The sequence below is a fragment of the Sminthopsis crassicaudata genome, chromosome 1, assembly GCF_048593235.1.
Source record: "Sminthopsis crassicaudata isolate SCR6 chromosome 1, ASM4859323v1, whole genome shotgun sequence".
In the NCBI taxonomy this organism is placed as follows: domain Eukaryota; kingdom Metazoa; phylum Chordata; class Mammalia; order Dasyuromorphia; family Dasyuridae; genus Sminthopsis; species Sminthopsis crassicaudata.
The window spans coordinates 666,244,888-666,269,184 of NC_133617.1; the positions used below are offsets into that span (position 1 = coordinate 666,244,888).

The 24,297-nt window shown below is 44.0% G+C and overlaps 1 protein-coding gene across 1 annotated transcript in view; it reads left to right on the forward strand.

The window, feature by feature from the left end:
* The window catches only part of OBSCN (obscurin, cytoskeletal calmodulin and titin-interacting RhoGEF), a 318,398-nt gene that overhangs the window by 139,136 nt on the left and 154,965 nt on the right, over window positions 1–24,297 (forward strand). The window contains 21 exon segments of the mRNA XM_074282618.1: window positions 1,171–1,434; window positions 1,746–2,009; window positions 2,879–3,142; window positions 4,992–5,255; window positions 7,385–7,648; window positions 7,943–8,206; window positions 8,500–8,763; window positions 9,057–9,320; window positions 9,620–9,883; window positions 10,182–10,445; window positions 14,385–14,648; window positions 14,947–15,210; window positions 15,504–15,767; window positions 16,052–16,315; window positions 16,613–16,876; window positions 17,157–17,420; window positions 17,735–17,998; window positions 18,561–18,824; window positions 20,435–20,701; window positions 21,802–22,068; window positions 23,499–23,765. Of these exon segments, the coding sequence (XP_074138719.1) occupies window positions 1,171–1,434; window positions 1,746–2,009; window positions 2,879–3,142; window positions 4,992–5,255; window positions 7,385–7,648; window positions 7,943–8,206; window positions 8,500–8,763; window positions 9,057–9,320; window positions 9,620–9,883; window positions 10,182–10,445; window positions 14,385–14,648; window positions 14,947–15,210; window positions 15,504–15,767; window positions 16,052–16,315; window positions 16,613–16,876; window positions 17,157–17,420; window positions 17,735–17,998; window positions 18,561–18,824; window positions 20,435–20,701; window positions 21,802–22,068; window positions 23,499–23,765 (5,553 nt within the window).

The following is a 24,297-nucleotide window of genomic DNA, read 5'->3' on the forward strand; positions in this document are numbered from 1 at the left end:
GTTAATATAATATCATTGCACTATAAGAAATGACCAGAAGGATAGATGAAGAGAAACCAGATAAACATGTATGATGCATAATGAAGTGAAACAGAATCAGGACAACTATTTATACAGTGATGACAGCGTTGAACGGAAAACAATTTTGAAAAGCTTAAGAACTCTTATTATTAGTGCAATAACTAATCACTATCTTTGAAGACTGATGATGAAGCATACCTCCCATTTTTTGAATTTTCTCTGAATTTTCGGACTTGGCCAACATCGCATAAATTTGTTTTGTTTGTGCAAGAGAGGATTTCTGTTAGGGAGATGGAAGGGAGTTGGAGTAATTATGGGGAGGCAATGATAACAATTTTAAAAAAGAATAAAGAAAAGATCATCAATAAATATTTAAATACACAAAAAAGAATGGAAGGGAGTTCATAAGGAAATAGACATGGAGGATAGAATTGCTAGTTAAATTGAACACATATGAGAAAAACAAGTTGTACACAATAGATTAATAGTTTTATGTACATGTCTCTTTTTTCTGGTTTCTTTATATGGAGATGTTCATTTTTGTCGATTTTCTAATTCACAATAAAAAGATTTAAATGTCGTGATTATGAAATTTAAGATAAATGTTTGTTCCATTTATATTTGCAAATAAGTGTCACCCATACATCTTTTGAAAGGGGCATTATGAACTTATTTAAACTGTCTATATTTTTGTTTGAAAAATAACTTCATTGAAATAATTTGCATCTCCAAATGAGAAAAAGGAAGAGAAGGAAAAAGAGAGAAAGAAAAAAAAGAAAGAAGACAAAGGAGGAAGGAAGAGAAAGAAGAAAGAGAAGAAAGAAGTGGCTCCATGCAAAGATGATTATGTGTGTTGTTACTAGGAGGGATAGATAGACAGATGGGCTAGTGTCTGGCTGGTCAGAGGCTGGAACCCTCCTGAATAGGTTCTGCCAAAGTCACAAACTGAACGGAGGAGTCACTTGATAAATGCTTAGGTTAGAGTTTCTTTCTTTATTCCCAATCCTTCTTTGGCCTCTTGCCGATATCATGGTGGTCGAAGCCAGGTGGTCCCTGTTCCCCCCGATCTCGGTAATTGGCCAAGTGGCTGCCATGGAGTTAACCGGTACGGTGCTCTGAGTATGTGCCTCTCCGTTTTCCTTCCCTCAGAGCTCCCTGTAAGGTTCTTAGTTGATCTCCAAAGTGCTGAGCCCACAGAAGGAACCACAGCCACACTTCAGTGTGAACTGAGCAAGGCAGCTCCTGTGGAGTGGAAGAGAGGTCCGAAGAGGCTCCGAGCCAGCGACCGGTACAGCCTGAGACAGGACGGGGCTGTATGTAAGCTGATGATCCACGGCCTTGATGTTGGTGACACTGGAGAGTATTCCTGTGTATGTGGAGAGGAGACGACCACAGCGAAGTTAACAGTGAAGGGTAAAAACCACATGTTGGAAAAGAAGTCCGTGGTCTGTTTTTCTACTCTGTGTTACACTGTCTGGTGCGGACTCCTTCCATCCATCCATCCGATGCATGTCTCTATGGGCTGGTCATCCGTTCTCTGGGCTGTCTCTGCCTCGCCCCTCTCCCAGAAGTTTTGTGCTCCTTCTCAGGCTGACCCATGAGAAGGTCCTGTCTGTGGCTCGTCTCACGCAACCTGTGTTGTGACGTTCTGTGTCTCCCTTCCTTTGTACCCCTGTCCAGCTACCTTCCCCCAAGTGTCTCATGTCTGTCTGATCATTTCTCAGCCCTGCCTGCCAAGTTCTCCGAAGGCCTGGAGAACACAGAGAGCACAGAAGGGGCCACAGCCATGCTGCGGTGTAAGTTGAGTAAGGAGGCTCCTGTGGAGTGGAAAAAGGGTCAGAAGAGGCTCCGAGCCAGCGACCGGTACAGCCTGAGGCAGGATGGGGCTGTGTGTGAGCTGGTGATCCAGAAGCTTGATGTGGAGGATTCCGGGGTCTACACCTGTGTGAGTGGAGAAGCAACCACCACAGCGACCTTAGCAGTGAAGGGTAAAGACTCTGTGTGTGGGGGGAAATGGCCATGGACTTGGCTTTCTGCTAAGGGTCCGCCTTGTCACCTTCCACCCCACCTGCGCCTGTCTCTTCTCGCTGTATGTCCTTCAGGGCTTTCTTCCCAGCTGCCCTGTGACCCTAAAGCAGGCTGCTACAGAAGAAGAAATGGTCTGTGCCTATCCAACTGTTGCTTCCACAGCTCAGTTCCCACCCTCTAGCTTTGTGGTTTTCCTTTGATTCCTATGTCGTGATCCCCCAGTATTTTGTGGTGTTTAATGTTCATCTATGTTCATTGTCAAGCTCAGGGAGTGAGCGTAGAGCTTGGCAGCCACAGAAAATCCAGGCCACCCTGTGTTGGGATTGTTTTGAGGAGGTTTCCCACGGCACAGAGGAAGGGCATGGAAGGCTTAGAGTCCGTGACACACACAGCTTGAGTCAGGACAGAGACTCTGTGTGAGCTGGTGAGCTTCATGGACAAGTGGAGACCAGATAGTTGTTGTGAGGAAGGACCGTGGTGACTCCAGTTATAATGAGAATATTGAACATGGGCTTCCTCACTCTTCTCCATTGTCTTCTAATTCTGTTTTAGCTGTGTTTCTCCTCTCCACCATGCCCCAGAAGGCTCCTGCTTGGCTTGTGAAAGAAACTGTACCTTTCTTTCTTTATTACTCTAGAATTCAGTGTCTGGGCATGTGAGCATTAAGGTGTCTATTTTCTGGTTTCCTTTCCATCTCTGGCCTCCCTCTGATCCTGACTGATGGGTTTATTCCCATCCAGGTGACCAGAAAATACAAGGCTGAGGAGACTTGAGTTATCTAGTATCGGGCTGATCTCGGGGCAATCTCTCTCCATCTTCCCTTTTCTAGCTCTACCCGCCAAGTTCATTGAAGGACTACAGAGCATGGAAGCCACAGAAGGTGGCTCATCCACAATGCATTGCAAGTTAAGCAAGATGGCCCCAGTAGAATGGAGGAAGGGGTTGAAGAAGCTCCGTGCCAGTGACAGATACAACCTGAGACAGGATGGGGCTGTATGTGAGCTGGTGATCCTCAACCTTAATATCGATGATGCTGGAGACTACACCTGTGTGTGTGGGGAGGAAAAGACCACAATGACCTTGACAGTGAAGGGTAAAGACCGTTTGTGGGGAAAATGACACATGGTTTGGTTTTCTGTCCTATATTGCCTTCTCAGCAAGTACACCCTTTGTTTACCATGGTCTCTCTGTGTGCTGTCTCCTTCCCTATCTCCCTTTTGATCTGTGACTCCTTTCCCAGAATGACCCAAGACTGATTCTCCTCACACTTCCTCCAACTTCCTTCATGTCCAGCTATCTCCCACCTTCCCAAGAGTTTCATGTTCTCCATGTCTGTCTGACTGTTTCTCAGTCCTGCCTGTCCAATGTATGGGAGATTGCAGAGATCACAAAATGGGCCACCCAGCCTGTAAGGAGGAATGAAGGAAGGTCTGCAGAAGTCAACCACAACTACAATTTGAAAAGTCAAGCTGCTGAAGGATAGAGGATAAATGATAGGATTATTAGGTAGCCTCTGCTGTTTAAAGAACCATGATTCAAAGAATAGTGATTCATGGAGTTTTGAGGGGTATAAAGTGGAGTGCCTCAGAGATCTGTCCTTGGTCTTGTGCTGTTCATTATTTTTTGTCAATGACTTGAATGAAAAAGAGATGAATTGTCTGTCACATGTGCAGATCAAATGAAGCCAGGAGGGGAAATGATAGCAGAAGATCAAATTAAGATTCAGGTAGATTTTAAAAAGCAAGAATGATATCTGGGTCTATTAAGATAAAATCAAATGGAGACATGTGTAAAGTCCTGCAACTGACTTCCAGAATTCAAATATCTGAAGGCAGCAAAGAGAAAAAAACAATTCATTTTTTAAAAATGCAATAGCTACAACAAACCTCAGGACATCAGTGAACAGCAAGCTTAATACAATCAGCAGTGGAAACAGGATGCAAAAAAAAACTATTGTGATTTTAGTAGGAGCATAGAATTCAAAAGAGGCTGAAGATAGCTCCTTCCCCACCCCCACCAATCCCTGCCATTTGCAATTCTTGTCAGATCTTGTAGGGTATATTGTGTTTATTTTGGGCACCACTGTTAAGAAGGATGTTGACAAGCAGGACCATTAGTAGGGTGATCAGTAGGAGGAGAGGACTGGAGACCATTTGATACATAGGAGGATCACTTGTAGTTACTAGTTAAGGAAGAAATGATCTCTTCCTTCATCTGCTTAAAGGATGTGTCAGAGCTATGCAAAATTGGAATGGGCTGTCTTGGGAAGTAGTGAGCTCTCTATTACTGGAAGTCATCTAGAAGATACTGGATCCGGCCAGCTAGGTGGAACACTAGTCCTGGAGTCAGAGGATCTGGATTCAAATGTGACACTTAGAGCTTTGTGACCCTGGACAAGTCACTTAACCCTGATTGCCTCCCCCAAAAAGTGGGGGGAAAGATACTGGATCTCTATTTGTTAGGGATATTGTAGAGGATATAGAAATAGACTAGATGCCCTTGAACATCCTTTCCAACTCTAAGAGTCTATGAGAGTATGAGGCACTGTGTGAGTTGCTGATCCACAGAGTAGATACGGTTGACATATGTGTGAGAAGCAGAAAGGGTGATGGTGACTTTGTGACGTTCATTCTAAATGTATTAGGGTTAGCTGTTTGGTCTGATTCTCTCCTGTCATCCCTCTGACTGTCACTTGTGGTCAGCTCCCCTCTCCTGGGCCTGGTTTCTCACCTGTCTTTGCGTAGCATGCCTTCCTGGGCCCACAGTGATAAGTAGTATTAGCTGAAGTATTCCATTCATTTTCATCTACCCTCTGGCTTCCTTGTGGCCTCATGGTCCCCACTGGTTGGCCCGTTTCTAGGCCAGCCCCCCTAATGCTGAGAAAATCCATTTCTCAGGAGGGGCAGCTCTGAAGTAGCTTCTCTCCATGATTCCCTCTTCAGCTCTGCCCACGAGGTTCTTGAAGAGTCTGAGAAGTATGGAAGCAGCTGAAGGTTCCACAGCCACCCTACACTGTGAGTTGAGCAAGGAATCTCCTGTAGAGTGGAGGAAGGGGCAAGAGAAGCTCCCAGCCAGTGACAGATATAGCCCAAGACAGGATGGGGTAGTGTGTGAGCTGGTGATCCACAGCTTGGACCTGGATGATGCAGGAGACTACACCTGTGTGTGTGGAGAGGAGACGACCACAGCAAATCTGAATGTCAAGGGTAAAGATGACATGGGGGGAAATCAGCAACTAATTGAGTTTTCTATCCATTATTGTCTTGTCACCCTCCCCATCCTTTCTATGCGATTGTCTTTATCTGTTTGCTGCTTCTTCTCTGTTCTAGTTTTTCTGTTTCCTCAGTCCTGCTTGTGACTTTTTCATAGTCTCAATCTTCTCCATCTTTCTAACTTTGCCTCCATTATGTCTATGTTCATCTACCTTCCATGGTCCATAGAACCCTACGTGCTCCATATCTGTCCAACTATTCTTCAGCTCTGCTCTATAAAGTGGCTACCACCACATTACATTGTGAATTGATCAAAGTGGTTTTCATGGAATAGAAGAAGGGTCTGGAGACACTCAGAGACAGTGATAGATAGCACCTGAGGCAAGATAGGGAGAGATGTAGTCCAGGTGATAAACCACTCAGGTGCACTTGGACCTAATTGAATGACTGGAACCAAAGAATAATTAATAATGGATAAAAGTCAACTTGTAAAGAGGACTCTATGAATGTTTCATTATCCATGTAGGGTTTCCCATTTTTATCAATGACTTGGTTAACCATGCTTACCAGATTTGCAGACAACATGAAGCTAGAAGAGGTAGATATTACGTTGGATTACATAATCAGAATTCAAATAATTCTCAGTGGCTGGAGAGCCTTCCACTTGCGTTTAAAAAGCTAATTGCACAAGTATTGAAAACAAGAGTCAACTATATTTAGTATGGAAGAAAAAAACTGAAAAATGTGAATCAATGGGATGCTCAATATAAATCAGCAATATGATATGGTAGTCAAAGAATATGATGCAATTTTAGGTTGCACCAAAAGGAGTCTAGGGTATAGAACAAAGGATGTGATGGTTCCACTGTGTGCTGTTCTGCTCTTTTTACATCTGGAGGAAGATGTGTGGTGCTGAGTGAAACCTTCAAGGAAATACAAATGACCAAGTGAAAGGCACCCACAACAAAGGCATTGAGGACAGTGGAGATCAAATTGTAGAGGGGCCAGCTGAAAAATTTAAAGGTGGCTTATCTTGGTGAAGAGATTAGGAAGGAGAGAGGAAACACAATAAGAGATTTCAAGTTTTTGGAGACATGACAAGCTTAAACTTGTTCTGATTGATCATAGAGGGCAGAACTGAAATCAGTAGTATGGAAAGGGAAGGGAAGAATATGTACTTTCTTTATATAATGCATAGAGAGCTAGGGAGTACAGTGGATGAATTCAACTTGGGGTCAGGAAGACTTGAGTGCTTCAAAACTTTATTAATTACATGACTCTGGTCAAGTCACTTAGCCTCAATTTCCTCATCTATAAAATGGGGATAATAAAGGACCTATTTCAAAGAATTGTTGTAAAGACTAAATGAAATACCATTCAGAAAGGGCTTTGCAAACTTGAAAACCATATCTAAAGTTGGCTATTATGTATCATACCAAATGAACTATGTGTAAAGTACTTTGCAACCCTTAAAGCTGCAAATGCTAGGGGGGATGATGATGATGATGATGATGATGATGATGATGCTGATGATGATGATGATGAAATAACTTACTAATGGTTAGAGTTGTTTCAAAGAGGAATGGACTGCCTCACATAATTGAATTCTCCATAATTGGAAATCTTCCAGAAAAGTGTTGATAGTCATTTATCAATAATCTGGTAGACAGAGAGTAACTTGTAGGTATGAAGGGATGGATTGAACTAGATAGCCACTGAAGTCCTATTCAACATTGATTATTAGACTCTATGCATCTGTTAGAAAGTCGAATCTAAGTTGGTGATTCATGAACTCGATGTTGGTGATGTTGGAGACGGCCTGAATGTGTGGAGAAGAGAAGAGAGTAGGGGGGCTGGTTATAAAGTTTCTGAATATAGGACTTCTTTCATTCCCTTTTCTTCCTCTGTCATCTCCCTTCCCTTATTATATCTTAAAGTGCATTATCTGGTGTCATGAATTGAATGTGTATTGAGATTCCCAGTTAGGACTGTCTTATACTGCCATCACCATAATGAGTTAGACCAATTCTCTCGGGAGACACTGCAAAACAAAGGATGAGAAATCAAGGTTTCCCCTGAATGGGCAGCTCTGAGGCAGCTCCTTTACGTCTTTCCTTCCCAAGCTGTGCCAGCTCAATTCACAAAAGGCCTAAAGATAATGAAGGCTACAGAAGGCTCCATGGTCACCCTGCACTGTGAGCTGAGCAAGGCAGCCCCTGTGGAGTGGAGGAAGGGGCCAGAGAAGCTCCAAGCCAGTGAGAGATACAGCCTGAAGCAAGATGGTGTTGTATGTGAACTGGTGATCCACAGGCTGGATGTGGAGGATGCTGGAGACTACACCTGTGTGTGTGGAGACGAGAAGACTAAGGCAACCTTGATTGTCAAGGGTAAAGACCATGAAGGGGGGAAATCACCTCATTGGTTGATTGTCTGTTCACCATTACCTTGTCCTAAATTCAGACCGTCTATGAAGTCTGCTTTTGATGTCTGCTGTCTTCCTTTGCCCTGTTCCTAACTCCTCAGTGGCACCTCTTCCTGCTGGACCAAGAGAAAGCTCTATCCAGAACCCATTCCCATTTCCTATTCTCTCTATTTTTATGTTTCCCCTCCACTGAGTCCATGTTTATACACCCTCTTTCTTCCAGTGAGTCTTATGTTGTCCATCTCTGACCTTTTCTCAGCCCTTCCTGCCAAGTTCACAAAAGGTCTACAGAAAACTGAGGCCATTGAAGGCTCCATGGTCACCCTGCACTGTGAGCTGAGCAAGGCAGCCCCTGTGGAGTGGAGGAAGGGGCCAGAGAAGCTCCAAGCCAGTGACCGACACATCCCAAGACAGGATGGGACTGTGTGTGAGCTGGTGATCCACAGGCTGGATGTGGAGGATGCTGGAGACTACACCTGTGTGTGTGGAGACGAGAAGAGCAAGGCAACCTTGATTGTCAAGGGTAAAGACCATGGGTGGGAAAATCACCTCATTGTTTAGTTGTGTGTCCAGCATTGCCTTATCCTGAGTTCAGGCCATCTCTGATGTCTCATTCCTGTGTCTTCTGTCTTTTTTGATTTGATCACCCAATTCCCCTATGGCTCCTTAGTCTAGTAGACCAAGAGAAGGCTTCATTTATAACTCATTTTTCTCTCCATTTTTCCCTTTTATTTTCCTTTTATTGTAATCATGTTTAGCCATCATTTTCCCTCTAGGGAATCTCATGTTCTCTATATGTGTCTGACCCTTTCTCAGCCTTGCCTCCCAACTTCACAAAAGTTCTACAAAAGACTGAGGCCACTGAAGGCTCCATGGTCACTCTACACTGTGAACTGACCAAGGCAGCCCCTGTGGAGTGGAGAAAGGGGCCAGAGAAGCTCCAAGCCAGTGACCGACACATCCCAAGACAGGATGGGACTGTGTGTGAGCTGGTGATCCACAGGCTGGACGTGGAGGATGCTGGAGACTACAGCTGTGTGTGTGGAGATGAGAAGACCAAGGCAACCCTGACTGTCAAGGGTAAAGATGATGTGGGGAAAATTACCTCAGCATTTGGTTGTCTGTCCAGAATTTCCTTGTCATTGAATTCAGGCCATCTATGATATCTCATTTTTATGTTTGCTCTCTTGTTTTCCCCTGTGTCATAGTTGCTTTGTGATTCCTCACAGACTAAAGGAAGGCTCCATCTGTAACTCATTCCCATTTCCTATTCTCTCCTTCATTGTGTCTTTTCATCCATTGAGTCCACATCTAATCACCCTCTAACCTCCAGAGAGTTTCATATTTTCTATGTGTGTTTGACCCTTTCTCAGCCCTGCCTGCCAGGTTTGTGGAAGTTCTCCAGAGCATTGAGGCCACAGAAGGGTCCATGGTCACCCTACACTGTGAGTTGAATAAAGTAGCCCCTGTGGAGTGGAGGAAAGGGTCAGAGAAGCTCCAAGCCAGTGACCAATACAGCCTGAGGCAAGAAGGACCTGTGTGTGAGCTAGTGATCTGCAGTCTTAACCTGGATGATACTGGAGACTACACCTGTGTGTGTGGAGACGAGAAGACCAAAGCAACCTTAACTGTCAAGGGTAAAGATGATGTGGGGAAAATTGGTTCATCATCGTTTCGTTATCTGTCCAGCATTTCCTTGTCCTGATTTCAGACCATCCATGAAGTCTACTTTTGATGTGTGCTATCTTCCTTTGCCCTGCTCCTAGCTCCTCTGTGGTACCTTATCCTACTGGACCAATAAAAAACCCCATCTATAATTTATTCCCATTTATTATTTCCTCCATATTGATGTTTTCCTTGCCACTGAGTCCATGTGTACCATGCTCTTCCTTCCATTGAGTCTCATGTTGTCCATCTCTGTCTGACCCTTTCTCAGCCCTTCCAGCCAAGTTCACAAAAAGCCTACAGAACACTGAGGCCATTGAAGGCTCCATGGTCGCCCTGCACTGTGAGCTGAGCAAGGCAGCCCCTGTGGAGTGGAGGAAGGGGCCTGAGAAGCTCCAAGCCAGTGACAGATACGGCCTAAAGCAAGATGGAGCTGTGTGTGAGCTGGTGATCCACAGGCTGGACGTGGAGGATGCTGGAGACTACAGCTGTGTGTGTGGAGAGGAGAAGACCATGGCCATCTTAGATGTCAAGGGTAAAGATAATGTGGGGGGAAATTGGTTCATCATTTGCTTCTCTGAGCAAGAATTTCCTTGTCTCTGAATTCAAACCATCTGTGATGTCTCCTTCCTATGTCTTCTACCTTCTTTTACTCTCTCTCCCAGCTGCTATGTCATAGTTCAGCCAGCTGGCTCAAGACATGTCTTCTACAACTCATTCTCATTTCTCATTGTCTCCATATTTCTGTTTTCTCCTCCAATGAATCCATGTGTGCCCACCCTCTTCTTTCCAGTGAGTCTCATGTTGTCCATCTCTATCTGACCCTTTCTCAGCTTGCCCTGCCAAGTTCACAAAAAGTCTACAGGAAACTGAGGCCATTGAAGGCTCCATGGTCACCCTGCACTGTGAGCTGAGCAAGGCAGCTCCTATGGAGTGGAGGAAGGGGCCAGAGAAGCTCCAAGCCAGTGAGAGATACGGCCTAAAGCAAGATGGAGCTGTGTGTGAGCTGGTGATCCACAGGCTGGATGTGGAGGATGCTGGAGACTACACCTGTGTGTGTGGAGAGGAAGAGACTAAGATGACCTTGACTGTGAAGGGTAAAGACCATGTGTGGGAAAATCACCTCTCTGCTTTTTTTTTCTGTCCTACAATTCCTTGTTATATAATATGTCAAACCCATATTGTGGTCTGTCTTTATCTCACACTATTTCCATGTTCCTTATACCTTTTTCCAAACTTTTCTGTGATTTCAGTGGGCTCACTCATGAGATCAATGGCATGGTCCCAGTTCTCCTATTCCCTCTTCTTTTGTTGTCCTGTCCAGTTAGGTCCATGGCTTGTCACAGTCCTATCTTCCTTGATTCTGGAGAATCCTGGGTTTTCTATGCCTGTCTGACAATTGGTTAGCCCTGCCTAAAAGCTGATGTCAGAGAAAAGATATGAGTTTGTGGGTTAGAGCTAGCTTTTGTGGTCTTAAAGATTGTTAAAATTTCAATGCGAGCATTTATATCTCGGAAATTAATGATTGCTACAAATCAGAGCTTGATTTATTATTTTGTGGATTATCTAGATTTAAGAAAGTGCTATCATTACAGATTAAATTTAAAAGCATGTGCATTCAATCCTTCCCTCATTCCCACAGAGCCTGATTGTTAAACATTTACAAGCAAGTGCTCTTATATTTCTCTGTAAACATTACTTGAGATCATCAGGAGTGGTGCAGAAGACTTAGGGAATTGAAATGATCAACAAACAGGAGGTCTAATGATTATAGAATAATTGATGAAGAAGAAGAAGAAGAAGAAGAAGAAGGAGAAGGAGAAGGAGATGATGATGATACTGATACCTGGCATTTCTACAGCAATTTGAGATGTATAAAATACTTTCCATCCAATGTCTCCAATTTGAGCCTCACAATATCCTTGGTGGAAACCACAGAAGGGGATGCACTGTGTTTAGAAGTCAAAATCCTGTCCTCACTGAGCCCCAGAACCTCAGAATTAGAAAGGGTCACAGAAACCATTGACTCCCATTTACACTCAAATAAGGATCCCTTCTATGATATTCTTTTCTTTTTTAAAAATTCATAATAGCTTTTTATTTTTTAAAATTCATGCAAAAATAGTTTTTCAACATTCACTCTTGCAAAACGTTGTGTTCTAAATATTTTCTCCTTCCCTTCCCCCCTCCCTTAGAAAGCAAGAACATGTGCAATTCTTCTAAACATATTTCCACATTTCATATGATATTCTTAATAAGAAGCCATGCAATTTCTGTTTGAAGACTTTTAATAACCCTTAACCAAGACAGCCACTTCCATTTTGGGCTAGCTCTAATTGTTGAAAAGTTCTTTCCTTTCCTCCTAACATTTGGGATAATGAAGTTAGAGACTAGAGAAGACATCCACAATGCTGAGAAAATGAGAGCTGGGTGTTAGGATAATGAAAGGGTCTTAGATCTTGTTGGGTAAAAAATAGGAAGGCAGTTCAGGTTAATGAAAAAGCCTAAGTCCAAATCTTGATGGTCCTTCTTACTACCAGAGGAGTTGGACGTCAGTCCCTCTTTGGATCTTAGTTTCTTTATTAACATTGGACTAGGTAATTTTTAGCAATTCATTAAATCTATGATCATGGTTTGGTGTTAATGTAGAGACATCTATAGTGAAGAAGTATAAGAATCTTAGTGCATTTAACTGTCCATAATTTTTAATCAGTAAGTTAGATAAATCCATAGCCAGTATATAAATCATATTTGTAGATGTAATGAAGCTGGGTGGGATTAAAAAACATCCTTAGGATATAGTCAGGGTTCAACTAGTTCTTGACAAGCCAAAATTATGGGTAAATCTATTAAAATGTATTTTATAGAGAGTCCAATTTTATAAAGTCTTGTCCTTGGGTTCATAAATTCAAGAAAGCCACATTTGAAATCATGAACTTGTCTTCCTGACTCAAGGCCTGGTATTTTACTTACTGTGCCACCTCGGTGCCTAGGTTGAGACAGGAATGTGCTATGATTCATATGAAAAAGTTCTGTCATATATGGAGTCTTCTGATGAAGAAGTCATTTTTAGGAAGGACACATGTGCAGAACTATGAACAGAATGATCAGGATGATGACAGAACCAAGCCACATTATGGAGAATAATTATAGAACTTAGGAGTGTTTTGGGGGTAAATAGGTGGTGCAGTAGATGGTGGGTCAGTCTGGAGTCAGTTAGACTTCTCTTCCTGAGTTGAAGTCTAGCCTCACATACTAGGCCAAGTCACTTCATCATGTTTATCTCAGTTTCCTCATCTGGCCAAGAAACAAAAAAGCCTTCTTGTATCTCTGAAAACCCCAGAAAATGTTATAGTCAGATGTGACTGAAAAATGACTAGACAACAAAAGGAAAGTTTAGCTTAGAAAAAACATTAAGGAGAAGTGTTCTTTGTTATCAAGTGTTTGAAAACCATGTGGAAGAGGAACTTTATCACACTTGGGCAGAGCTAAAATTGGTGAGAGAAGTTGCAAAGACAGATTTTAGTTCAGTGTGAAGCAAAACGTGGGAACAATCAGAACTGTGCGAAAGTAGAATAGGAAGCTTTAGCAGGTGTGAGCTCTCCATCACTGGAAGTCATCAAGAAGATGTCCATTTGTCAGAGATATTATGGAGGATGCAAAGACAGATGAGATAGCCTCAGAGATACCTTATTTTTTATTTTTTTTATTAATTTTATATTTATAAATTTTTGACAGTACATTTGCATGAGTAATTTTTTTATAACATTATCCCTTGTATTCATTTTTCCAAATTTTCCCCTCCCTCCCCTAGATGACAGGCAATCCCATATATTTTACATGTGTTACAGTATAACCTAGATACAATTTATGTGTGTAAATCCAATTTTCTTGTTGCACGTTAAGAATTGGATTCCGAAGGTGTAAGTAACCTGGGTAGATAGACAGTAGTGCTAACAGTTTACATTCACTTCCCAGTGTTCCTTCTCTGGGTATAGTTGTTTCTGTCCATCATTGATCAACTGGAAGTGAGTTGGATCTTCTTTATGTTGAAGATCTCCACTTCCATCAGAATACATCCTCATACAGCATTGAAGTATACAGAGATCTTCTGGTTCTATTCATTTCACTCAGCATCAGTTCATGTAAGTCTCAGAGATACCTTCTATCTCTGAGAGTATGGAATAGGGTAACGCTCTGTGTGAGTTAACAGTCTATAGAGTGGACATAGTTGACCTTAGAAGGGGAGACCACAATGGTACTGATTGTGAAAGTATCTTGAATGCTAGGCATCTCATTTATTTCTTCCATACTATCTCTTGATGTTTTTGTCCTATTTCTATTAACTAAAAGGCTGACACTAGGGCTGATTTACCTTAACCATGTTAACATTTTCACATCTCCTTTTAAGGATAGCATTTCCTTAGGTAATGTTGTATAATACGAATTGGATTGCTCAGTATGTTCCCTGGTCCTCCGTATCTGGCCTCCTTGTGATATTGGAGTTCCAGCTGGTTGACTGATCCAGTCCCATCCAGGTTTCCATTGAGTGAATGCTGAGAAAATTAAAATTCCCCATGGATAAGCAACCTTGAGGAAGACTCTGTGCATCTCCTCTTTCTCAGCTTTGCTTGTCCAGTTTATAAAAGGACTGTGGATCATAGAGTCTAATGAAGGAGGCCCAACAACACTATTGTGAGCTGAGCAAGGCAGCTGCTGTGGAGTGAAGGAAGAGACCACTCCAATACAGGGACAAATACAGGCTGAGGCAGGACGGAGCTGTGTGTGAGCGGAGGTTCCACAGGCTAGACATGGAGAATGTCCCCGTGCTGTGTCTTTTCTCTCTTTCTGCCTATCTCCCAGCTCTTTTATGAAACCTCATGCTGCTGTCTGGAATAAGAAGGCTTTATCTATAATTCATTTCCATTTTTGATATTCTCCATTTTTCTGTTTTCACCTTCATTGTATTAGTGTCCAGCCATCCTTTCCCCTCCAGGAAATCTCATGTATTTCATATATATCTGACTCTTTCTCAGCTCTTCCTGCCAAGTTCACAAAAGGTCTACATAAGACTGAGGCCATTGAAGGCTCCATGGTCACCCTGCACTGTGAGCTGAGCAAGGCAGCCTCTGTGGAGTGGAAGAAGGGGCCAGAGAAACTCCAAGCCAGTGACAGATACAGCCTGAAGCAAGATGGCACAGTGCATGAGCTGGTGATCCACAGGCTGGATGTGGAGGACGCTGGAGACTATACCTGTGTGTGTGGAGACGAAAAGACCAAGGCAACCTTAACTGTCAAGGGTAAAGACCATGAAGGGGGGAAATCACCTCATTGGTTGGCTGTCGGTTCACCATTACCTTGTCCTAAATTCAGAATATCTAAAATGTCTACTTTTGATGTCTGCTGTCTTCCTTTGCCCCGTTCCTAACTTCTCAATGGCACCTCATCATGCTGGACCAAGAGAAAGCTCTATCTAGAACCCATTCCCATTTCCTATTCTCTCTAGCTTTCTGTTTTCCCTCCACTGAGTCCAAGTCTAGCCACCTTCTTCCTTCCAATGAGAGTCATGTTGTCCATCTCTGTCTGACCCTTTCTCAGCCCTTCCAGCCAAGTTCACAAAAGGTCTACAGAAGACTGAGGCCATTGAAGGCTCCATGGTCACCCTGCACTGTGAGCTGAGCAAGGCAGCCCCTGTGGAGTGGAGGAAGGGGCCAGAGAAGCTCCAAGCCAGTGACCGACACATCCCAAAACAGGATGGGACTGTGTGTGAGCTGGTGATCCCCAAGCTGGATGTGGAGGATGCTGGAGACTACAGCTGTGTGTGTGGAGATGAGAAGACTAAGGCAACCTTAACTGTCAAGGGTACAGATTATATAGGGGAAAATCACCTCATTCGTTGGTTGTCAGTTCACCATTACCTTGTCCTAGATTTAGACTATCTGTAAAGTCTACTTTTGATGTCTGCTGTCTTCCCTTGCTCTTTTCCTCAGTCCTTGATGGCATCTCATCCTGCTGAACCAAGAGAAAGCTCTATCCAGAACCCATTCCCATTTCCTATTCTTTCTAGCTTTCTGTTTCCCTTCCACTGAGTCCATGTCTAGCCACTCTCTTCCTTTCAGGGAGTCTCATGTTGTCCATCTCTGACCCTTTCTCAGCTCTTCCTGCCAAGTTTACAAAAGTTCTACAGAACACTGAGGCCATTGAAGGCTCCATGGTCACCCTGCACTGTGAGCTGAGCAAGGCAGCCCCTGTGGAGTGGAGGAAGGGGCCAGAGAAGCTCCAAGCCAGTGACCGACACATCCCAAGACAGGATGGAGCTGTGTGTGAGCTGGTGATCCCCAAGCTGGACGTGGAGGATGCTGGAGACTACACCTGTGTGTGTGGAGATGAGAAGACCAAGGCAAACTTGATTGTCAAGGGTAAAGATGATGCGGGGAAAAATTGGTCCGTCATTTCATTGGCTGTCCAGAATATCCTTATCCCTATATTCACGCCATCTGTGATGTCTCCTTCCTATATCTGCTGTCTCCTTTTACTCTGTGTCTCAGCTGCTATGTGATATCTCAGCCAGCTGGCTCAAGAGATGTCTTCCCATTTCTCATTCTCTCCATATTATGTTATCTCCATCATTGAATCCATGTATAGCCATGTTCTTTCTTCCAGTGAGTCTCATGTTGTCCATCTCTGTCTGACCCTTTCTCAGCCCTTCCTGCCAAATTCACAAAAAGTCTACAGAACACTGAGGCCATTGAAGGCTCCATGGTCACCCTGCACTGTGAGCTGAGCAAGGCAGCCCCTGTGGAGTGGAGGAAAGGGCCAGAGAAGCTCCAAGCCAGTAAGAGATACAGCCTGAAGCAAGATGGCACTTTGCATGAGCTGGTGATCCACAGGCTGGATGTGGAGGATGCTGGAGACTATACCTGTGTGTGTGGAGACGAAAAGACCAAGGCAACCTTAACTGTCAAGGGTAAAGATTGTATAGGGGAAAATTATCTTATTGGTTGGTTGTCTGTTCACCATTACCTCATCCTAAATTCAGACCATCTGTGAAGTCTATTTTTAATGTCTGCTGTCTTCCTTTGCCCTTTTCCTCGGTCCTTGATGGCATCTTATCCAGCTGGACCAAGAGAAAGCTCTATTCAGACAGAACCCATTCCAATTTCCTATTCTCTCTAGCTTTCTGTTTCCCCTCCACTGAGTCCATGTCTAGCCACCTTCTTCCTTCCAGGAAGTCTCATGTTGTCCATCTTTGACCCTTTCTCAGCCCTGCCTGCCAAGTTCACAAAAGGTCTAGAAAAGACTGAGGCCATTGAAGGCTCCATGATTATCCTACACTGTGAGCTGAGCAAGACAGCCCCTGTGGAGTGGAGGAAGGGGCCAGAGAAGCTCCAAGCCAGTGACAGATACGGCCTAAAGCAAGATGGAGCTGTGTGTGAGCTGGTGATCCATAGGCTGGATGTGGAGGATGCTGGAGACTACACCTGTGTGTGTGGAGTCGAGAAAACCGAGGCAATCTTGATTGTCAAGGGTAAAGATGATGTGGGAGAAAATTGGTCCATCATTTCATTGTCTGTCCAGAATTTCCTTATCCTTGAATTCATGCCATCTGTGATGTCTCCTTCATCAAAAGCTGTCTCCTTTTACCCTGTCTCCCAGCTACTATGTGTTATCTTAGCCAGCTGGCTCAAGAGATGTCTTCCCATCCTCATTCTCTCCATATTTGTTTTCCTTGCCACTGAGTCCATGTGTACCATGCTCCTCCTTCCATTGAGTCTCATGTTGTCCATCTCTGTCTGACCTTTTCTCAGCCCTTCCTGCCAAGTTCACAAAAGGTCTACATAAGACTGAGGCCATTGAAGGCTCCATGGTCACCCTGCACTGTGAGCTGAGCAAGGCAGCCCCTGTGGAGTGGAGGAAGGGGCCAGAGAAGCTCCAAGCCAGTGACCGACACATCCCAAGACAGGATGGGACTGTGTGTGAGCTGGTGATCCACGGGGTGGACGTGGAGGATGCTGGAGACTACACCTGTGTGTGTGGAGACGAGAAGAGCAAGGCAACCTTGACTGTCAAGGGTAAAGACCCTGTGTTGGAAAATCAATCTGTGGTATCATTGCCTGTCCTTTTTTTAGCCTTGTCACTCACTCCAATCCATCCATTCCCATGATCTCTCTCCTTTTATACCATTTTTCCTATTTCTTTAATATGATTTTTATCTGCTCTGTACCAACCTAACAGTTTGTTCTCAGAAGGAAGTATCCTCGTGCAAATCTCAGAGTCCTGTGCCCAGTACCCACCCTCTCTACTTTTGTGTTCCCTTTTTGTTGTCTTTGTTCACTGGCTGCTCATCTTTTGAGGAATCTCATGCTCTTTATGTGTATCTGTCCAGCCCTTCCTGCCCAGTTCCTACAGGTTCTGGGGGCTGTGGAAGCCACAGAAGGGGATAAAGCCACTCTGAGATGTGAGCTGAGCAAGGCAGCCCCTGTGGAGTGGAGGAAGGGGCCAAAGAAGCTCCAAGCCAGTGACAGATACAGCCTGAGGCAGGATGGAGCCGTGTGTGAGCTGGTGATCTGCAGGCTGGACGTGGAGGATGCTGGAGACTACACCTGTGTGTGTGGAGAGGAGAAGACCTCAGCGATTCTGACTGTGAAGGGTAAAGACAATATGGGAGGAAATCAGCCTGGCTTCATTTTTTCCCATTGTTACTTTGGTCTCCAATCCTGTGGCTTCCATAAGTCCATATTCTCCATGCCATCACTTTTCTTGTTTTTCCCATGTAGATCTCTGTGTATGTTGTCTGCTTCTATATTTCCTCTGTTTATCCCATCCCAGTACATTTGCCACTCAGGGTAGTCCCAAGAGAAGACCTCAGGTCCAGCTTTAGTAATCCCCTCTCTTATATGTATGAACTTTCCTACCTCTGCAAAACTTGTGTTCTCTGTATGTCATGTCTTGTCAACTCTAGTGTTGTTTTATAGCCCATCCCATGTATGTCATTCTGTGTCTGGCTGTCCCCTTCCATGACTCTCTGTGCTGTCACCTTGCTATCTTCCTAATGCCCAAGAGCTAGGTCAGCATCTCATTTCCTGCTATCCCCACCACTTGGTCCCCAGATACTCCCTTTGTGTTTTCTCATTCAAAAGTGTCTCTTGGCCATTCATACCCTGACCTCAGAGGAGACTCACATCATCCACGTCTGTCTGAACATTTCCTAGCCCTCCCCAGCAAGTTCACAGAAGAACTCCACATCACAGAGGCTACAGAAGGGACCACAGCCACACTACACTGTCATCTGAACAAGGCGGCTTCTGTAGAGTGGAGGAGGGGGTCACAGGTGCTTCAAGACAGTGACAGATACAGCCTGAGGCAGAAGGGGGCAGTGTGTGAGCTAGTGATCCACAGGCTGGACATGGATGATGCTGGAGACTACACCTGTGTGTGCGAAAAGGAGAGAACCACAGCGACTCTGATTGTGAAGGGTACATAGAAATATGCTAGAATATAACTTGGGCCAGAAGACCTGGGTTCATATTCTGAATCACTTATTTGATTTACAATCTTTAGTAAATCTTAAAGCTCCATTTCTTTTTCTCATCTGTAGAAAGGAGATAATTATACCATAACCTAAGATGGGTGTTGTGAAGAAAGTGTTGTTTTTTTTCCACAATAGCTTTTTATTTTTGAAATACATGCAAATTGTACACAGCAATAACAAGATTATACATTGATCAATTCTTATGGACATGGCTCTTTCCAACAATGAAATGATTCAGATCAGTTCCATGACATGAAGAGAGCCATCGATTCCCATGGAGAGAACTGTGGGGACTGTGTGTGGATCACAACTTTTTAAACATGTGCAGTTCTTCTATATATATACTTCCACATTTATCATACTACACAAGGATAGTCAGATCAAAAAGGGAAAAAATGAGAAAGGAAAAAAAAGCAAGCACAACAAAAAAGGTAAAAATATTAGGTGGTGATCCATATTCAGTTCCCACAGTCCTCTCTCTGGATGCAGATGGCTCTCTCCAATACAAGTCTATTGGAATTGGCCTAGATCACCTCTTGTTGAAAAGAGCCACATCCATCAGAGTTGAACATTGTAATTTTCTTGTTGCAGTGTACCATGTTGTTCTCTTGGTTTTATTCATTTCACTTAGCATCAGTCCATGTAAGTCTGTCCAGGCTTCTCTGAAATCATCCTGCTGGTCATTTCTTATAGAACAATAATATTCCATAAACACATTTATACCATAATTTATTCAGCCATTCTTCAGCGGATGGCATCCATTCAGTTTCCAGTTCCTTACCACTACAAAAAGGCTGCTACAAACATTTTTGCATATTTGAGTCCTAGAAAGTGTTTTTCAAACAATCTGTTTATTACTATTACCAAATTATACATCTGTATCCATAGGATGAGCTCATAACTGAATAGGAAGCTTGGGCAGCAATAGGGAATGATGGATTTATTCATGGGCTTATTTAGGTCGAGATAAAGCCAGGGAATATTGTGGTAGTAAAAAACTCTGGATTTGGAATTAGAGCATGAGAGTCCAGTTCCTCTCTCTACTACTTATTTCTTGTCTCATCTTTAAAATGAGAGGGTTGTGTTAGAAGACCTCTAAGGTCCCTTTCAATTCTACTGTTTTTGTTTAGTCATGTTTTTTAGTTGTGCCCAACTCTTTGTGATCCTATTTAGAGATTTCTTGGCAAAGGAGTGGTTTGTGATTTTCTCTCATTTGACAGATGAGAAAACTGAGACAAGAGAGTTAAATGGCTTATCCAGAGTCACACAGCTAGTTTTTTAATTCAGGAAGTGAAATCTTTCTGACTCCAGGTCCAGCACTCTATTCACTGTTCCATCTAGCTGTCTTCCTTGCCCTCCTATGATCCTATGAATTCTACTCCATTTCTGCCCAGTTTTACAGAAAAGGAAACACAAACCCAGTTAGAAATAACTGACCTAAGGTAAATAGGGTCTAGGCTAAAGCCTTTGGTTCTGACTCCAAACGTCAGTGAAATAAATTTTCTATTCTGAGGGCATGAGATACACTGATTACCCTGCTTCTCCTACCTGCAGCCCAGAAGGTTGTGTTCCGGAAACCCCTGAAGAGCCAGCAGGCTGAGGAGGGTGAGACTGTGACCCTTCGGTGTGAACTCTCTAAGTCTGAAGCCCCAGTGATCTGGAGCAAAGGTGGTCTGGAGATTCAGGCTGATGAGAGGATCCAAGTACGCCAGAAGGGCTGTATCGCTGAGCTGCTGATCAGCCACCTGCAGCTGGAGGACACAGGTGACTACAGTTGTGACTGTGGGGACCAGACCACCAGTGCTACCCTGACTGTCAAAGGTGAGCATAGCCAGCTGGCTGTGGGGGAGAGTTGGGATCAGGAGGAGATCCTGCTCTGGGCACCTGGGTTGGAAGAGGGATGTGGAAGGAGGGAGAGATGGGAGCCCCGGTACTAGCACTTGGATTGGGAAAGGGTGGCACCCCTCCAGGTCAAGTTAAATCAAGTTAACCAACTTTTATTAAGTGCCTGCTTTATACCAGGCACTGGCTAGATGCTGATTATCAAAGAAAAGCAAAAACTAGTAGTCCCTGTTCACAGTTTAATGAGGGAAAAAGGCAAACAACTATGTATCAACAAGATTTTTTTTAATGGAAGATTTGAGAGGGACTAGGAAAGGCTTCCCACAGAAAGTGGGACTTGAGCTGAGACTTGAAGGAAAGCAGAATTCAAAAGCCAGGATGCAGAGATGAAGAGGGAGAGAGTTCTGGGTATGAGGAACAGCCTAGAGTCAGGAAATAGAACATCAAGGTTAGTGTCATTGGATCCCAGAGTATGGAGGAGGAGGAGTGGAAAGGCAGGACGGGGTTCACTCTTAGCCTATGAGCAGAGGGAAAAAAGGACTCCCATAGAGAAGGAGGAAAGTAGCTATGTGTGCCATTAGAGTGAACAGTATAGGAATTCCAAAGACAACTCATCATTCCACTCTATTCCAATCAAATCAGTTCAACAAGTATTTATGTAATGTCTACAGCAATGGGAATATGGTACTGAAAAAGGACTTGAACTCTCTTGATATTTAGTCACCCCAAGTCACCCCAACTTCCTGTATGAGAAAGAATTAGGAGCAGCTTGACTAATAATAGATCAATCAGTGTAGCTGATCAATAAGCATTTATTAAATTCCCTCAGTACTGGGAATACAAAGAAATGCAAAAACAATCCCTGCCATCAAGAAGCTTACATTCTATTGAATATAAATCATCTATATCTGGTAAATGTTTTGGGAAGTAAAAGGTAGTTCAAAGTTTGGAAAAATCCTGGCTCTGTGGCTGGCGTGTGTGGTGAGGGAAGGTTTCCAGAGCTCCGGGGAGGGCAGCCAATGGGGCACCAAGTGAAAGACTCTGGGATCTGGTGACCCTTCTTTCTGCACCCTTTGTAGCCCTGCCTGTAGTGTTCCGTAAGAAGCTGCATGCCCAGGATGGGGAGGAGGGCTCCACTGTTCGGCTGCACTGTGAGCTCAGCAAAGAGAATGCAAGCGTGGAGTGGAGGAAGGGAGCCGTACAGCTGTTCCCCTGTGCCAAATATGAGATGGTGCTCCAGGGAACTGTGGCTGAGCTTATCATCCATGATGCTGAGCAGGAGGACACGGGTGACTACACCTGTGACACAGGAGACCAGCAGGCCACTGCTACCCTTACAGTGAATGGTGAGCATGAGATCCCTCTGGGACCTTCCTCTTCCTTGTGACCTACAAAATCTCTTTAAACTTCAACTAACTTCTGCTTCACTTATCCTTACCCAGGATTTGTATTTCTCTATACTCATTACTGTCCAAGCCTTTGGATTTTGAGATAAGGATAAAGTTTTCCATGCTCCTATCCTTACTCACGTCCTTTCTTCCTATCCATACCTATAGGAGTGGGTCTGTCAGTTTACCCACACTTCCAATCAAATCAGCCCAAATCACTTTTCCTAGAAGGCTTTCCTGGATGAACCCTATCTACATTCAATCACTTTTCCTCAGTTCTAGAAGACAAGTTTTATTACAGGCATACTGCCATTTCAAAACTGAAGTATTTCTAAAAATTTTGAATAAATCACAGAATTCTAGTAATCACAGAACACCCAGTCTAGAAAGGTGCTAACCTTCTAATCCAACTCCCTTACTTTATGGGGAAGGAACAGAAACTTCATGTAACTTCCCCAGTATTTAGCCCTGGATGAAAAAAAAATAAATTTGCTCAAATAAAATCCTATCTTCCCATTGGTTTATTTGCTAATCTTGGAGCTATTTGAATGACTATTTCCTAAGTATTGTGCAGCATAGACACACTGAATTTGTAATATTCTCAGACCTTAATGCCCCTAGTACACTGGAGAGATATAGCACCTCCAACTTTGCAATATTTATAAGAGAAATGGAAGGCAAGAACCTACAGTCTACAGTCTAACTGGAATACAAAGTAAATAGATTAAGAAGCAACGTGATATCCATTACAAAGCAACAATATAAATACACAACGAAGACTCTAGTGTCCCTCCACTGCCATCCTTTTGTGGTTCTTTGATGTGGCATAGAATGGACCTTAGGTTCTGGAAAATGATGCCTTCAGGTGCTAGATCAAGGCATGGAGTGGACCTTAGGTTCTGGGAAACAGTGCCATCAGGGATTGTCCACCAGGGAAAGAACTTAACCTGATTAATTTGGAACCACCTACTGAGGTGTGGCAGAATTGTGCATAATGTCACTAGTGGGAAACACCCACATTTTCAAGATTATGGATCCTTGGATTCTTGTATATAGTCTAAACCCCTTGGTATTTAATGGAGGTAAACTAAAGGAATGATCACACAGGAATGGAGTCAGTCCAGAAGGCTCCTTGGAGGAGGTGAGTTTTAAAACAACTCTTGATGGAAGTAGGACTATGGTTTTTCAGGTGAGAGGTTGTAGGATGAATTAGCAAAATACGTGGAAGAAGAAAAATGACAGATAAAGGGGAGGAACCAGCATAGCATAAAGGGGACAGCAGTTGAAGTAGAAGGCCAGGCTGGGATGGTGCAGCTTAACCCAGTGGGCGGGATCACTTGAGGAGTTTCTAAGCTAGGCCCCCCTTACTCCTCTGCCTCACCCCACAGCTGCCAAGCCCAAGTTCAAGACCCGCCTGCATAGTGAAGAACTGGAGGAGGGCACAACAGCCCGCCTGCACTGTGAGCTGAGTGTGTCCCAGACCACTGTCGAGTGGAGGAAAGAGGGCGAGCTGCTCCGGTCTGGCTCCAAGTATGAGATGAGGAAGGAAGGCAGTGTCTGTGAGCTTCTGATCCATGACCTGGAGGCCAAGGACACTGGCGAGTACGCCTGTGTGGCTGGCGATCAGAAGACCCTGGCTACGGTCAAGGTGAAAGGTAAACTCCACTTTTTCTAGGAGTGCCCTACAAGGGGTTCACTAAGGGGCCATTAATCATGGAAGGTCAGAACTGGAAAGGACCTGAGAACATAGAGTGACAGAGCTAGAAGGGTCCTAAGGGAAGAGAATGTTAGCAATGAAAGGGACCAAGAAAAGAGAACACTAGCGAGGGAAGGGACTGGAGAGAAGAGGATGTTTGTCAGCCATGGAAGGGACCGGCTAGAATGGAATGTTTCTGAGCACCACCACTCCCATTTTATAAATGAAGAAACAGGTTTCACTTCTAGCCAACAACTGAGGGGTGCCCTGGCCCCAGATCTCCTGACTCCCAATGCAATTCCCTTTCCACCACACCATGCTGCCTCAGCCATCTCACCAAACAATTATTTATGAAGTCCTTGCTGTATGGTGCATGGATGCTGAGCCAGGGTAGCAAAAGCCTAAATTCAAATCCTGCCTCAGACTGGTATTAGCTGTATGACAACACTCAGCAAGTCATTTAACCACTCTCTGCCTTTGTTCCCTCAATT